General features: G+C 40.4%; 1 protein-coding gene across 4 annotated transcripts in view; it reads left to right on the top strand.

The window, feature by feature from the left end:
• kif13a (kinesin family member 13A) overlaps positions 1-14,492 on the top strand; it is a 332,721-nt gene that overhangs the window by 191,120 nt on the left and 127,109 nt on the right. For all 4 annotated transcript variants that reach the window (XM_060849815.1, XM_060849814.1, XM_060849816.1 and 1 more), the window contains exons 10-11: positions 1,245-1,356; positions 12,846-13,058. In XM_060849815.1, coding sequence (XP_060705798.1) covers positions 1,245-1,356; positions 12,846-13,058 — 325 coding nt within the window. The remainder of the gene's footprint in view (positions 1-1,244; positions 1,357-12,845; positions 13,059-14,492) is intronic.

Raw genomic sequence — 14,492 nt, 5'->3', positions numbered from 1 at the left:
GTTCCGTGCCCTATTCCCAATGGATAATGAGGATTTCTGGTACTCATTTGCTGTTTGTACACTATTGCCGTATTCCACACAAAGTAAAAGCCATTTATTAGTTTTGAATCATACTAGGATTTCTTTCATTTCTGTAGCTATATTTGATATGGAGGTTCTTTTTTGCTTTGTCACGGGGACAGTAAATTAATTCAAATTAATACCTCAATCATGTTGGCAACTTTCAGCTTGATGAAAATGATCCTACAGCATGTTTTAATTTTGAGATAAGTATAGGTGCTATGTCCAGTTTTTTTATAGATCATAATAATTCATACAGATGATGGATAATTTTAATTTAAATTGGGATTATATCGATCTGACGAACCTGTTCATATGTTTTCCTTCATGCAATCGCATAAGAGACTGTTATGTGCAATATATGAAACCTTGCTGTAACCAAATTCTAACTGCATTGACAATTCAGCTCAGGTAACAGGGCAAAATTTTGATTTAGCACAGGTTAAAAAAAAATAACTGTAGAATTCCCTGGATAACATAATTTCTCAAAGTCAAATTTCACAAGTCCTTTGCATTCACATGGTCTCATAATGCTCATCCTACCTGATCCATGTGAAGTCATTGGTTTTACTTAGTTTCTGATCCTACTTTCTTATAACTGCACACATTTCTGTAAATTGACTTTGAGATAAGTTAATTGAGTTATTAAAAGACCATGAGGTTTCTGGAAGAACAGACTTCTGGGTCAAGTTGAATGAGTGACTTCAATGAATTCTACTTTGGAAACAGTGGTGAAGGACATCAGTTAATTGTCATAAAGAGACTAAGAAGGATTAGTACAGATTTCATCATGTACAAATTTGTTGGATGTCAAAATCCTTTGCCACAGGGTATAATTGAGGCAGTGACAATTGTTTCTTTTAATTGGATAATCAGGTTGCTAATATGTACAACCGATTCTGCACAACATGTTAACAAAGAGCATTAATGTTGCACTTAGTGATAAAACCTTTATTATAGTTTTGCTTTCCATACACACTTTTTTAAAATACATTGAAATAATAAATGTTCACTTAAGGGCTCTTCATCGCCTAATATTAGGCATAAGTCTTTACAAGGTAGGTACAGTTTGTCACTTATCACATAAAAATACATACACCATTTGTTTTACTCTGACTTTTTCTTTATATTTAAGGTAGCTATATCTCTCAGATGTGTAAGTTTTTGTTCTGTTTTCTTCTCAGGTCACTTACAACACTAGGATTGGTTATTTCTGCCTTAGCGGACCAAGTGGGAGGCAAGGGCAAAAACAAGTTTGTGCCTTACAGAGATTCTGTGCTCACCTGGCTTCTCAAGGTATTGATAAACCAGATCAAATTCTTTGGATGAAAAGTATATTGTAAAGAATATATTTGTATATTATGCGCCAATATCATGAACCTTTCACTTCTGGGAAATGGACTTGCATCCAACTTAGTCTGATTGTATGACGATCATCTTGTTCTTTGTACAGCTTCAGATGAAATGAATTTGGGGCCCAAATCCTAACAATCATGGACTCACAGCTGATCATTTAGCACTGATTAACAAAAGTTCAGTCTCATTTGGTGAGGACTTATGGATGGTGATTGTGGGAAATGGAGAGCATTTCCCTGGTACATTTGGGCTGTTGTGAGGATGGTGTTTAAAAGTCCAATTTTGGTTAAGAGTAAAGGGAGTTTTACTCTGCACCTGCAGTGCGGCATCAGATTCTTCTACTTTGTGGCAAAAGTCTTACAAAAGTCTCACTTTTGAAAACCAAAGAATTATCATAAAAATCTGAAGAACAAATACTGAACTCTAAGCAGCAGGAATGGTGCAGCAAGCAATTGTTAATCGCCTGTGTTATTCTCATGAATTGTGTTGTATTGTGACTTTGGCATTGATGCATTATTCATAAATGAAGTTAGTGTGGTTGCATTTCGCTTTTGAGTTCAGCTTCGTGCCAAAACTTGAGTATGTAACTCTGCCTTTTGTTCCTCTGCTGTATTGAGGCTGTATTGAACTGTCAGAGCTGTTACATTTTGGACCCAGTTTGCCCCTTTGCTTCCATCTTCAAGAATTTGATGGAAAGACTTGTAGTGGGATTGGGAGTTTTCTAAATCAAGACCATCAGAAACATAGTGCTATTTTTGAATGATCAGTCTCTATCTAGGATTAACAGTTCTTACAGTTTAAAAATTACTTGCTGTGTGTGAAGCTCTTTAGATTAGATTAGATTAGATTAGATTAGATTACTTACAGTGTGGAAACAGGCCCTTTGGCCCAACAAGTCCACACCGACCCGCTGAACTGTATACCACCCAGACCCATACTCCTACCTTTACCCCTTCACCTAACACTATGGGCAATTTAGCATGGCCAATTCACCTAAGACATATAAGATCTGCTGCTATGATCATTGCATGTCATTTCCATTTATGAATTTGTTGACAGTGAAGCCTGTTTGCATTGCTTTATGCACTTTTGAAGGGGATAAAAACTGTTTGCATTGCTTTATGCACTTTTGAAGGGGCTTTACAGCAAATTTCCTGCATTTCAAAAATGGACAGAAATCAAGACAAGGGTTCATCTTTCTGATAAAGATCTAGATTCTTCTTAAATAATACAGAGATTGAAGGTATTCACTTGAGTATTCGGATATGATCAGTCCTAACTAGCATCGGCTAGAAGCTGAACAATTTTAGAACATAGAACATTACAGCACAGGAGAGGCCTTCGGCCCTCTGTTGCGCTGTCCTGTGGAACCAATCTGAAGTCCATCTAACCTACGCGATTCCATTCTCATTCGTGTGCCTATCCAATGACCATTTAGATGCCCTTAAAGTTGGCGAGTCTACTACTGTTGCAGGCAGTGCGCTCCACACCCCTACTACTCTGAGTAAATAAACTACCTCTGACATCTGTCATATAGCTATCACCCCTCAATTTAAAGCTATGTCCCCTTGTGCTAGCCACTGCCATCTGAGGAAAAAGGCTCTCATTGTCCAACCTATTCTAACCCTCTGATTATCTTATATGTCTCAGTTAAGTCATCTCTCAACCACCTTCTCTCTAACAAAAACAGCCTCCAGTCCCTCAGCCTTTCCTGGTAAGACCTTCCCTCCATACCAGGCAGCATCCTACTAAATCTCTCGACCCTTTCCAAAGCTTTCACATCCTTCCTATAATGCGGTGACCAGAACTGTACGCAATACTCCAAATGTGGCCGCACCAGAGTTTTGTACAGCTGTAGCATGATCTCATGGTTCCGAAACCAATTAAAGCTAACACATTGCATGCCTCCTTAACATCCCTGTCAAGGATCTATGTACCTGGATGCCAAGATCCCTCTGCTCATCTACACTACCAAGAATCTTACCATTAGCCCAGTACTTTGCATTCCTGTTGCTCCTTCCAAAGTGAATCACTTCATACTTTTCCACATTAAACTTAATTTGCCAATCTCAGCCCAGCTCTGCAGCTTATCTATGTCCCTTTGTAACCTACATAATCCTTTGTCACGATACACAACTCTACCGACCTTAGTGTCATCTGCAAATTTACTAACCCATCCTTCTACGCCCTCATCCAGGTTATTTAAAAAATCGACAAATAAATGGACCCGAGGATAGGATAAATAGACAAAGTCTTTTCCCTGGTGTCGGGGAGTCCAGAACTAGAGGTCATAGGTTTAGGGTGAGAGGGGAAAGATATAAAAGAGACCTAAGGTGCAACCTTTTCACGCAGAGGGTGGTACGTGTAGGGAATGAGCTGCCAGAGGAAGTGGTGGATGCTGGTATAATTGCAACATTTAAATGGCATCTGGGTGGGTATATGAATAGGAAGGGTTTGGACGGATATGGGCCAGGTGCTGGCAGGTGGGACGAGATTGGGTTGGGACATCTGTTTGGCATGGACGGGTTGGACCGAAGGGTCTGTTTCCATGCTGTACATCTCTATGACTCTATAAAACAGAGTCTTGCTGTACCCCACAACAACTGAATGCCAGAATGAATATTTCCCATCAACCAGCACTGTCTTTCAGCTAGCCAATTTCTGATCCAAACTGCTAAATCACCCTCAATTCCATGCCTCCATATTTTGTAAAATAGCCTACCATGGGGAACATTATCAAATACCTTACTGAAATCCATGCACACCACATCAACTGCTTTACCCTCATCCACCTGTTTGGTCACCTTCTCAAATAACTCAACCAGGTTTGTGAGGTATGATCTACCCTTCACAAAACCGTGTTGACTATCCCTAATCAACTTCTCCCTTTCTAGATGATCATAAATCCTCTCTTATAACGCTTTCCGACACTTTATCCACAACCAAAGTAAGGCTCTATAATTTCCAGGATTGTCTGTACTCCTCTTGAACAAGGGAGGTAGATTTCCAGTCTTCTGGCACTATTCCTGTAGACAATGATGGCATAAAGATCAAAGCCAAAGGCTTGGCAATCTTCCCCCTGACTTCCCAGAGAATCCTGGGATAAATCCCATTCGGCCCAGGGGACTTATTTATTTTTACACTTTCTAGAATTGCTGACACCGCCACCTTATGCACCTCAATCCCATCTAGTCTAGTAGCCTGTACCTCCGTATTCTCCTCCATCATGTTGTCTTTTTTTTAATGTGAAAACTAATGAAAACTATTCGTTTTGCACTTCCCCGATCTCCTCTGACTCCACACACAACTTCCCACTACTATGCTTGACTGGCCCTAATCTTACCCTAGTCAATCTTTTATTCCTGATATAGCTATAGAAAACCTTACGGGTTTTTCTTGATTCTATCCACCAATGACTTTGCATGTCCCCTCCTGGCTCCTCTTAGCTTTCACTTTAGGTCTTTCCTGGCTAACTTGTAACTCTCATGATTTGGAGATGCCAGTGTTGGACTGGGGTGTACAAAGTTAAAAATCACACAACACCAGGTTATAGTCCAACAGCTTTAATTGGAAGCACACTAGCTTTCGGAGCAACGCTCCTTCATCAGGTGATAGTGAAGGGCTCGATCGTAACACAGAATTTATAGTAAAAATTTACAGTGTGATGTAACTGAAATTATACATTGAAAAATTGTCTGTTAAGCCTTTCATCTGTTAGAATACAGTGATAGTTTCACTTCTTTCATGTGTAAATCACAAAACCCTTTTTTGAAAAAATTGCATTCCTCGGGTTAGCTGTTAACAATGGTGATAGCTAGACAATATGTTGAAGGTGTTGGCCCCATGTGTTCTCTGTCTATGCCATGATGTTTAGATTGATTCTAATCTAAAAAGTGAGATAACAGAGTTTTACATAAATTCATGCAGTTTTTGAGCAAAGTACAATGTAACTCTGCAAGTACGAATTCACCCCACAAAATATATGTCCGCATGTAGGCCTTTGTCTATGTGTGTGTGTGTGTCTGTCTGTCTGTCTGTCTGGGTTGGGGGTTGTGAGTGTGAGAACCCCCAACCCAGACAGACAGACAGACAGAGAGACCCACATGCGCACATATATTTTGTGGGGTGAATTTGTACTTGCAGAGTTACATTGTACTTTGCTCAAAAACTGCATGCATTCATGTAGAACTCTGAGCGCAAAAACTGCACGAATTTATGTAAAACTCCGTAATCTCACTTTTTAGATTAGAATCAATTTAAACATCATGGCACAGACAGAGAACACAGGGGGCCAACACCTTCAACATATTGTCTAGCTATCACCATTGTTAACAGCTAACCCGAGGAATGCAACTTTTTCAAAAAAGGGTTTTGTGATTTACACATGAAAGAAGTGAAACTATCACTGTATTCTAACAGATGAAAGGCTTAACAGACAATTTTTCAAAGTATAATTTCAGTTACATCACACTGCAAATTTTTGCTATAAATTCTGTTAGGATTGAACCCTCCACTACCACCTGATGACGGAGCGTCGCTCCGAAAGCTAGTGTGCTTTCAATTAAACCTGTTGGACTATAACCTGGTGTTATGTGATTTTTAAGTTTGTAACTCTCAAGCTCCCTAACTGGACCATCACATCTCATCCTAACATAAGCTGCCTTCTTCCTCTTGACAAGAGATTCAACTTCCTTAGTAAACCATGGCTCCCGCACAACTTCCTCCCTGCCTGACCGGTATGTACTTATCACGGACTCGCAGTAGCTGTTCCTTGAATAAGCTCCACATTTCAACTGTGCCCATCCTCTGCTGTTTCCTATGCATCCTAAATCTTGCTTACTTGCATCATAATTGCTTTTTCCCCAGTTATAACACTTGCCCTGTGGTGTATATACCGATCCCTTTCCATCGCCAAAGTAAACATAACCAAATTGTGGTCACTATCACTAAAGTGCTCACCTACCTCCAAACCTAGCACCTGGCCGGGTTCATTACCCACTCCCAAATCTAATGTGGCTTTGCCTGTTGTTGGCCTGTCTACATACTGTGCCAGGAAACCCTCCTGCGCACATTGGACAAAACCTGACCCGTCTAAAGTACTTGAACTATAGTATTCCCAGTCAATATTTGGGAATTTGAAGTTCCCTATAACAATTATCCTGTCACTCTCGCTCCTATCGAGGATCATCTTATCTCTACATCTCTTGAACTATTTGGAGCCCTACAGAAAACTCCCAACAGGATGACCTCTCCTTTCCTGTATCTAATCTCAACCCATATTGCCTCAAACGTCCTTTCTGCAACCATCATACTGTCCTTGACTAACAGTGCCACACCAGCCCCTCTTTTAGCATTTTCTCTGTTCTTACTGAAACATCGAAATCCTGGAACCTGCAATGACCATTCCGGTTCCTGCTCTCTCCATGTCTCTGAAATGGCCACAAAATCTAAATTCCAGGTACCAACCCATCCTGCAAGTTTTCTAAAACTTTTGAACATAATGGCACTTGTTTAAAAAAAAACTACAACTGTTTCCAAACCTAAATGTCATCTCTAAATTAGCTGTCCATCAGCTTGCATTTTAAAAAAAATTGTGGAAAGAAACTCTACCAATGTGAACAAATTTACTATTTGTGAAAGTTGCCACTCATTAACAAATATTACAATTATGCATGCTTGTAGTGGGATTAGAAGTCCTTGTTTGTGAGAGGGATGAAGATTTGTTATTGGAAAAAAAATCTGAGCTCTTCTTTGGAATTTACATTTCTTTTGGTGACATGTTAGCTTTCTATTCTGGGATGGCAAGAAGTTCCTCGTAGTATTTTAATCATCCAGCAATTTAAAGTCAGTAATAAAACTGTAGGAAAAGTATAATGTTATAGAAAGAGGCCATTCCATCCGTCATAGCCCCACAGGCTGAATAAACTAGCTTCCTATTCTATTCTCCCTTTCCAACACCTGGTCTGCAGCCTTACAGGATGTAATATTTCAGGTACAGATCCATGTTCCTTTTTAGATGAATTGAGGGTTTCCAATTCAACTGACCAAAATAAAGTGGTGCTCCAAGACTCCTATTTGAAAATTTCACTTCAACATGTCCATGTTTGTTACTTGGTCATCTGCTTGAGCTGCAGAGAAAACCACCTTTTATGAGAATTAAGGATAATCCAGTTGATAAATGTATCTCTAATCCTCATCCTTCAATTTTGCCTGATTTGGATTGATTCTAAAGATATATAGTCACAGACATGTACAACACAGAAAAAAGACCCTTTGGCACAATGAGTCTGTCTTATAACAAATGCCTATCTATTCTAATCCCATCTTCCAGCACTTGACCCATATCCTTAATTTCACCAATGTACATTTAACTACTTCCTAAATGTTATAAGAGTTTTTGCCGCTACCACCCTTAGTAACAGTGAATTCCAGATTCCTATCATTCTCTGGATAAGAGAAATGTTGCCTGACATCCCCTGTAAACCTCCAGACCATTATCTCAAATCACTGCTGCCAATCACTGATCCCTCCACCATGGGGAAAAGTCTCTTCCTGCCAAGTCTTTTTATTCATCTCAATCATATTTCCCCAGTCCCCTCTCCTCCAAGGGAAACTGCCCAGGTCTATCCAACCTCTCTCCATAGGTACAAACTCTCCAGCCCAGGAAAGATCCCTGGTAAATCATCTCTGCACCTTCTCCAGTGGTATCTCACCCCTCCCATAATGTAGATTACAGAACTGCACATAATACTCTAAATATGGCTAACTAACATTTTACATCGTTCCAGCAGAACCTCTCTGCTCATAATCTCTGTATCGCAGTTAATAAATGGCAATATCCCACATGCTTCCTTAACCACTTTGTCATCCTGTACTGCTGCTTGAAGGGACTGGTATGCACGCATACCAAGTCAATCCTGATTTTTGGTGCATCCCAGGGTCCTAGAGTTCCTTATGTATTCTCTTGCCTTGTTTGATCTTGTTCGTCCTGCCCAAGTCCATCGCCTCTCACTTAACTGGTTTGAATTTCATTTGTCACCAATCAGTCCACCTATAGGCTGCACGGTGGCTCGGTGGTTAGCACTGCTGCCTCACAGCACCAGGGACCCGGGTTCGTTCCAGCCCAGGGAAACTATCTGTGTGGAGTTTGCACATTCTCCCCGTGTCTGCTTGGGTTTCCTCCGGGTGCTCCGGTTTCCTCCCACCGTTCAAAGATGTGCAGGTTAGGTGGATTGATCGTGCTAAATTGCCTGTAGAGTTAGGTGCATTCATTAGGGGAAATGGGGCTGGGTGGGTTACTGTCCCGAGGATTGGTGTGGACTAGTTGGGCCGAAGGGTCTCTTTCCACACTGTAAGGAATCTAATCTATATCTTCCTCTACTCTGAGGCTATTCTCCTTATTTTTTGCCATCTCACCAACTTTCGTATAATCTGTAAAATTGCTGTGAACCCTCTTACGTTCAAATCTGAATCATTTCTGTATACCACAAATAGCAAGGGCCCTAATACTGATCCCTATGGAGCACCAATGGACATAGTTTCCAATCAAAAAAAATATCTGTCGACCATCCCCCTCTGCTTCCTGCCACATATCCACTTTGGGGCCAATTGGCTAAATTTCCTCAGATGCTATGGTCTCTTAGCTTTGCAGTAGTTTCCCATGTGGAACCTTCATCAAGAATTTGGCTGGACTTCAAGCAGACTACATTGCTCTCACCTACACATCTGAGCACATCTTCAAAAAACTCAATCAGGTCAATCAGACACAACATCCCCTGAACAAGAACATGCTGTGACTATTCTTTGACTAAACCCTGCCCTTCCAAGTGCAGAATAATTCTGTCCCTCTGAATTACTTAACAGTTTCTCCACCGCTGAGGGTAGACTGACTAACCTGCAGTTTCCTGGTTTATTCCTTCCTCCCTTCTTGAATAACAATACCAAATTAGCTATCCACCAGTCTTGTGGCACCATTCCTGTGTCCAGCGAGGAATTGAAAATATTATCAGCACCCCTGCTATTTCCTCCATTTCCTCACTCAACTGCCTGGGATGCAGTCCTTCCGTCCCTGGAGATTTATCTACTTTTAAGCCTGCTAGGCCACTCCTCTCCCGCTTTTCTAATTTCCAGGCCTTCTCCCTGATTTCGAACCTAGAGAAGTACAGCACAGTACAAGCCCTTCAGTGCACGATGTTGTGCCGGAATTAATTCTCATCTAAAATAATTTTAACCCACGCTCCCCTCAATTCACTGCTATCCATGTGCATGTCCAGCAGTCACTTAAATGTCTCTCATGACTCTGCTTCCACCACTACTGCTGGCAACACATTCCATGCAATCATAACTCTTTGTAAAGAATCATCCTCTGACGTCTCCTCTCTACCTTCCTCCTAACACCTTAAAGCTACGACCCCTCGTGCCAGTCAATCCTGCCTTGGGGAAAAGATCTCTGGCTATCGACTCTGTCCATGCCTCTCATTATCTTGTACACCTCAAACAGGTCACCTCTCTTCCTCCTCCTCTCCAGAGAGATAAGTCTGAGCTCAGTCAACTTCTCCATGTAAGTCAAGCCTTCCAGTCCAGGCAGCATCCTGGTAAACCTCCTTTACAACCTCTCCAAAGCCTCCACATTGTCTCACCAGGGTTTTGTAGAGCTGCAGCGAACTTGATCCCTTTGTTAATGAAAGCCAAAACACCATATGCTTTCTTAACAACTCCATCCACTTGGGTGACAACTTTGAGGGATCTATGCACTTTAACACCAAGATCCCACTGTTCCTCCTCACTGTCTGTTGTGCCCTTTCTGTGGAACAATTGCTCCCAATCTGTACTTCACAACTCCTGTCTGATAGTGTCATAATTTCCTTTTCCCCAATTAAATATTATCTATACTCACTTTGTCCCTCGTGTCAATGACCACAGACTCCATGTTCATTTATGGATTTACGCACGAAATTACCACTGTGGTCCTTGATAGGCCTTACTCTTTGCATGGCTATCCTTTTACCCTTGATGCACTTGTAAATTAACTTAGGATTTTCCTTTATTTACCTTCTATTCTCCTTTAGTACTCCGTTTTTGCTCTTCTGATTTTCTTTTTAAGGAACTCGCTTGTACTTCTCTGGGGCACCGACTGTTTTGAGCCTTTGGTATCTACCTCATGCCTCCCTTTTTTCTTTTTCCAACCTTTATATTCCTCGATATCAAGAGTTCACTCGATTTGGTGATCCCACCCTTTATGGGAATATATTAGGCCGTACATTTCCCTATTTCCTCCTTGAATCGGTCCTGCTGCTCTGACACAAATTTACCTGAAAGTATCTGTTCCCGGGTATATTAGATGTTTATTCTAATGCATAATACTGCTTTCTTGTACTGTATTCATTTACAGTTCGAACTGGATTACTCTCTGGCTCTGTTGTTTTAAGCTTTTTGATTAAAGCAAATACTTATAATATGAAGCCTATTAATATAAATTGGAACTTTAAAAAGCATGTGATCATTTCCAATGAAATTGCTTCTACTTTGAACATTACTTTTTTTCTGACAATTTGATTTTTTTTTGGTTTCTTGAGTATAACATTAAAAGTCTGTTTTCACATTTCTCGTAATTTCAAATCTATCTTGACAATGAAAAGGAGATTACTTGTCTTACTGCTAGACAGTTCATTTTTGCAAGAAGATCCTATAAGAATGATGTCAACCTAAGTATGGGTTTTGATTTTGTCAATCCCTGCTTCAAGTGCATTGTTCAGGAACAAATCTCCTGCTAAATTTGCTCTGGAATGTAATCCATAGCATGTTAACAATAATAAAATTAGTCTTGTGGTATGGCTCTAATTATGCATAACCTTTGGGAGTGACCAAGCTATAGATAGGACACAACCTGTGTACGATCACATTGCTTTTGAGTGGTGCAGAACACTCATGAAAAATTGCACCCAGTTCCATTGAATTTTGAGCTGCTTGAAGTCATCAGCTGGAACTATACAAGAGCCACATGTGGTTGATGCTGTTAATCTGAATTAACTGAAAATACAAAACCGATCTGATAACATCTTTTGGAGAGTGAAACATTTTCAAGTCAGTGACCCTTGGTCAGCGTTCAGACCAGCTGAGGGTTAACGGCATCTGCTGTTTGTGTCTCACTTTCCTATTTAGTGGCTCTTTCCTCTGAGATTTATGTCTTCCTTTATCTTCATTTTTAACACTGACATTTTCTTGCCTGTTTCACTGTGTCCTTGTTTCCATTTTACTGGTTCACTGGTATGTGTTCTCCTTGCTAAATCACTTATTCCTGTCTGTCTGTCTTTCTTTCGTATTGTTGCTTTGATTCCACTTTGAGGCTGGTAGTGACATTAGCTTCCGACTGTTCAACAAAGTGGGTGGTGAATGTGAACCCATTGCATTAGTGTTGTTGCCCCTTCCTGCACTGTCTTAGTCTTGCTTGGAATATGGCCTGGATTAGCAAGGAATCTTTATGGTGAACTGTGAGCACAAACTTAACGTTGGGATCCTGAAATTGCAGCATATAATCCATTGTTGCACCACAGATTGTGCTATGGTTGTCTTTGCACCCTCTCCACCAAAAGCAAAGCTTTCTTCTGAGATGAGAAGCAAGCATCCACGCTTCACCACAGACAACAAAATCCAGTCCCGCTAATCGATTGCAGGTTTTACAGATAAATTTTCTTGAGAACTGATAAGGGCTTCTTGGTCATTTCAAGTTAGACAGCAACTAGATTTAAACCAGAGACTGGACTCTTGAAAATGTAGGCTGGGTGCTTGATGACTGTTATTTTAAGAAATAAACTTACCTTAACAGCTAAGCTAAATGAAAACACCAGTTTAAAGTGAGCTAGATTGTCATTAAGAGGGTAGGGTCTCATTTTGATTTTATAAATATATTAAAGAACAGTGAATTTTCCTGGTATCCTGGACAAATCTCCTTTTATCTGCACCTCCAAAAAGAAGTCAGCTATTTGTTAATTCATTTGTTGCTTTAGGAATCTTGTTGCTCACAAATTGGCAAGTGCACTGGTCCACACAACAGCAACACAATTCCAAAAGTAGTTCTTTGGCTGCACTATCGATTAGTAGGTCTTTAGAATGTGATGAAATGTTAAATAAATGCAGAACACATAAATAATCAATTTAAAGGAACCGTGTTTGGAGTTATGATTAACAGTAAAATGTTGCAGTATAACTGTTGAGTGACTATTCCATATTCTAGCTTTTGAAATATTGTACCTAATTTAAAGACATTTTGCTATTATGTTCAATGTGATAATATATTGCAAAACATTTTAAAGCAAACAAATATCATTCATGAATTCATATTGAACATTTTACAAGCTATAGAAACTCCTCTGTCAACAGCAAAAGGTAGCTTGTGTTTTTGACATTGGATCTGTAAATTTCTGATCTAGGATAACTTGGGAGGAAATAGTAAAACGGCTATGATAGCAACAATTAGCCCTGCTGGAGACAACTACGAAGAAACACTTTCCACACTGAGATATGCTGATCGGGCAAAACGCATTGTAAACCATGCTGTGGTGAACGAAGACCCGAATGCCAAGATCATTCGAGAGCTACGTGAGGAAGTAGAAAAATTGAAGGAACAGCTAAGTCAGGCTGAGGTAAGGATGTTAAGGTTAAATGTACAGGACTGGAGTGAAACGCTGTGTTAGTAAGGTTTGGCTATACAACACAAACTGTGAATTTAACTGAGGCTTCCTTTATTGAAACTGCAAACATAGTTTAAGATGTTTAATGTTTGAGAGAGCTGAGCAAGCAAGAAAGTGGTCTTTAAACCTTTAAGAAGTACTGATTAGGACACAACCACAGTGTTGTGCCAGTTCTGGTCACCATATTTCAGAAACCCACCTTCATTGATAATGAGCGTGAAGGAAGAATGTCTCCTTACCTGATCTAACCTACACATGACTGCAGACACAGTCATGTGGTAGATTTTTAACTGCCTTCTGAAATGACCTAACACACCATACAGTTCAAAAGCAGTTAGCAATAGGTAACAAATGCTGACCTTGTCAGAGACACTACATCCCATCTAAAAATAAAACAAAGGATACTAAGGACCTTGAGAAGGTACAGAGAATTACAAGAATATTTCCAGGGATTTGAAATTTTAGCTCCAAGGTTAGGTTGAAGAAACTGATACTGTTGCTCTGTAACAAAGAGGATTGAGAGGAGATTTGATAAACGTGTAAGACATTATGATAGGTTTAGGTCAGGTCAACGTTAAAAAGTTTTCCCATTTGCTGTCTATGGGGAAGAAGTGGAAAGAACATTTGAAAGATTTTTTTTAAATCAGTGAGTGATACTTGCCTGGAAATGGCTGATATAAATTGTAGAATCAGAGATAATCAATGCTTTAACAAGGACATTGGGTGCCCAGTGTTGAGAAATAAAGTTTTAAGATTGCAGGCTCAGATCAGGGGGTTGGCTAGACTGCTTTACAGAAAGATGACATGGACTCGATAGGCTAAATAGTCCGTCAGTGGTCTAATGACTTAATGGGTAGGATTTTATAGAGACAATGACGGTCTTTTCTGCAGTCTGGACCACTGACAGAACTCTCCAGTTGCCTCGGGGAAAGCCTATTGCATTTTGTCATTTGGGCATTAAGAGGCCAGAAGTGGACCATTGTCTGGAGTCAAGGACCTTGGGGAAAAATATGCAGCCCTTATCATGTTACGATTAAGAGATAGAGCTTGTCTGTACTTGACAATATCACTGGGCAGGAGAAAGTGAGGTCTGCAGATGCTGGAGGTCAGAGCTGAAAATGTGTTGCTGGAAAAGCGCAGCAGGTCAGGCAGCATCCAAGGAACAGGAGATTCGACGTTTTGGGCTTGAAGAAGGGCTTATGCCTGAAACGTCGAATCTCCTGTTCCTTGGATGCTACCTGACCTGCTGCGCTTTTCCAGCAACACATTTTCAGCAATATCACTGGGCAGGCAGTAACTACTGCAGGTGCTCCACTCGCGTGAGGTCTTGAGTCGAATGGGTTCCCGGTCACAGGTAGGCGGTCGCAGGAAAGTATTTGAGGAAAT

This window comes from Hemiscyllium ocellatum, chromosome 34 (genome assembly GCF_020745735.1).
Source record: "Hemiscyllium ocellatum isolate sHemOce1 chromosome 34, sHemOce1.pat.X.cur, whole genome shotgun sequence".
NCBI lineage: Eukaryota > Metazoa > Chordata > Chondrichthyes > Orectolobiformes > Hemiscylliidae > Hemiscyllium > Hemiscyllium ocellatum.
This window is presented reverse-complemented; position numbering and strand designations above follow the sequence as displayed.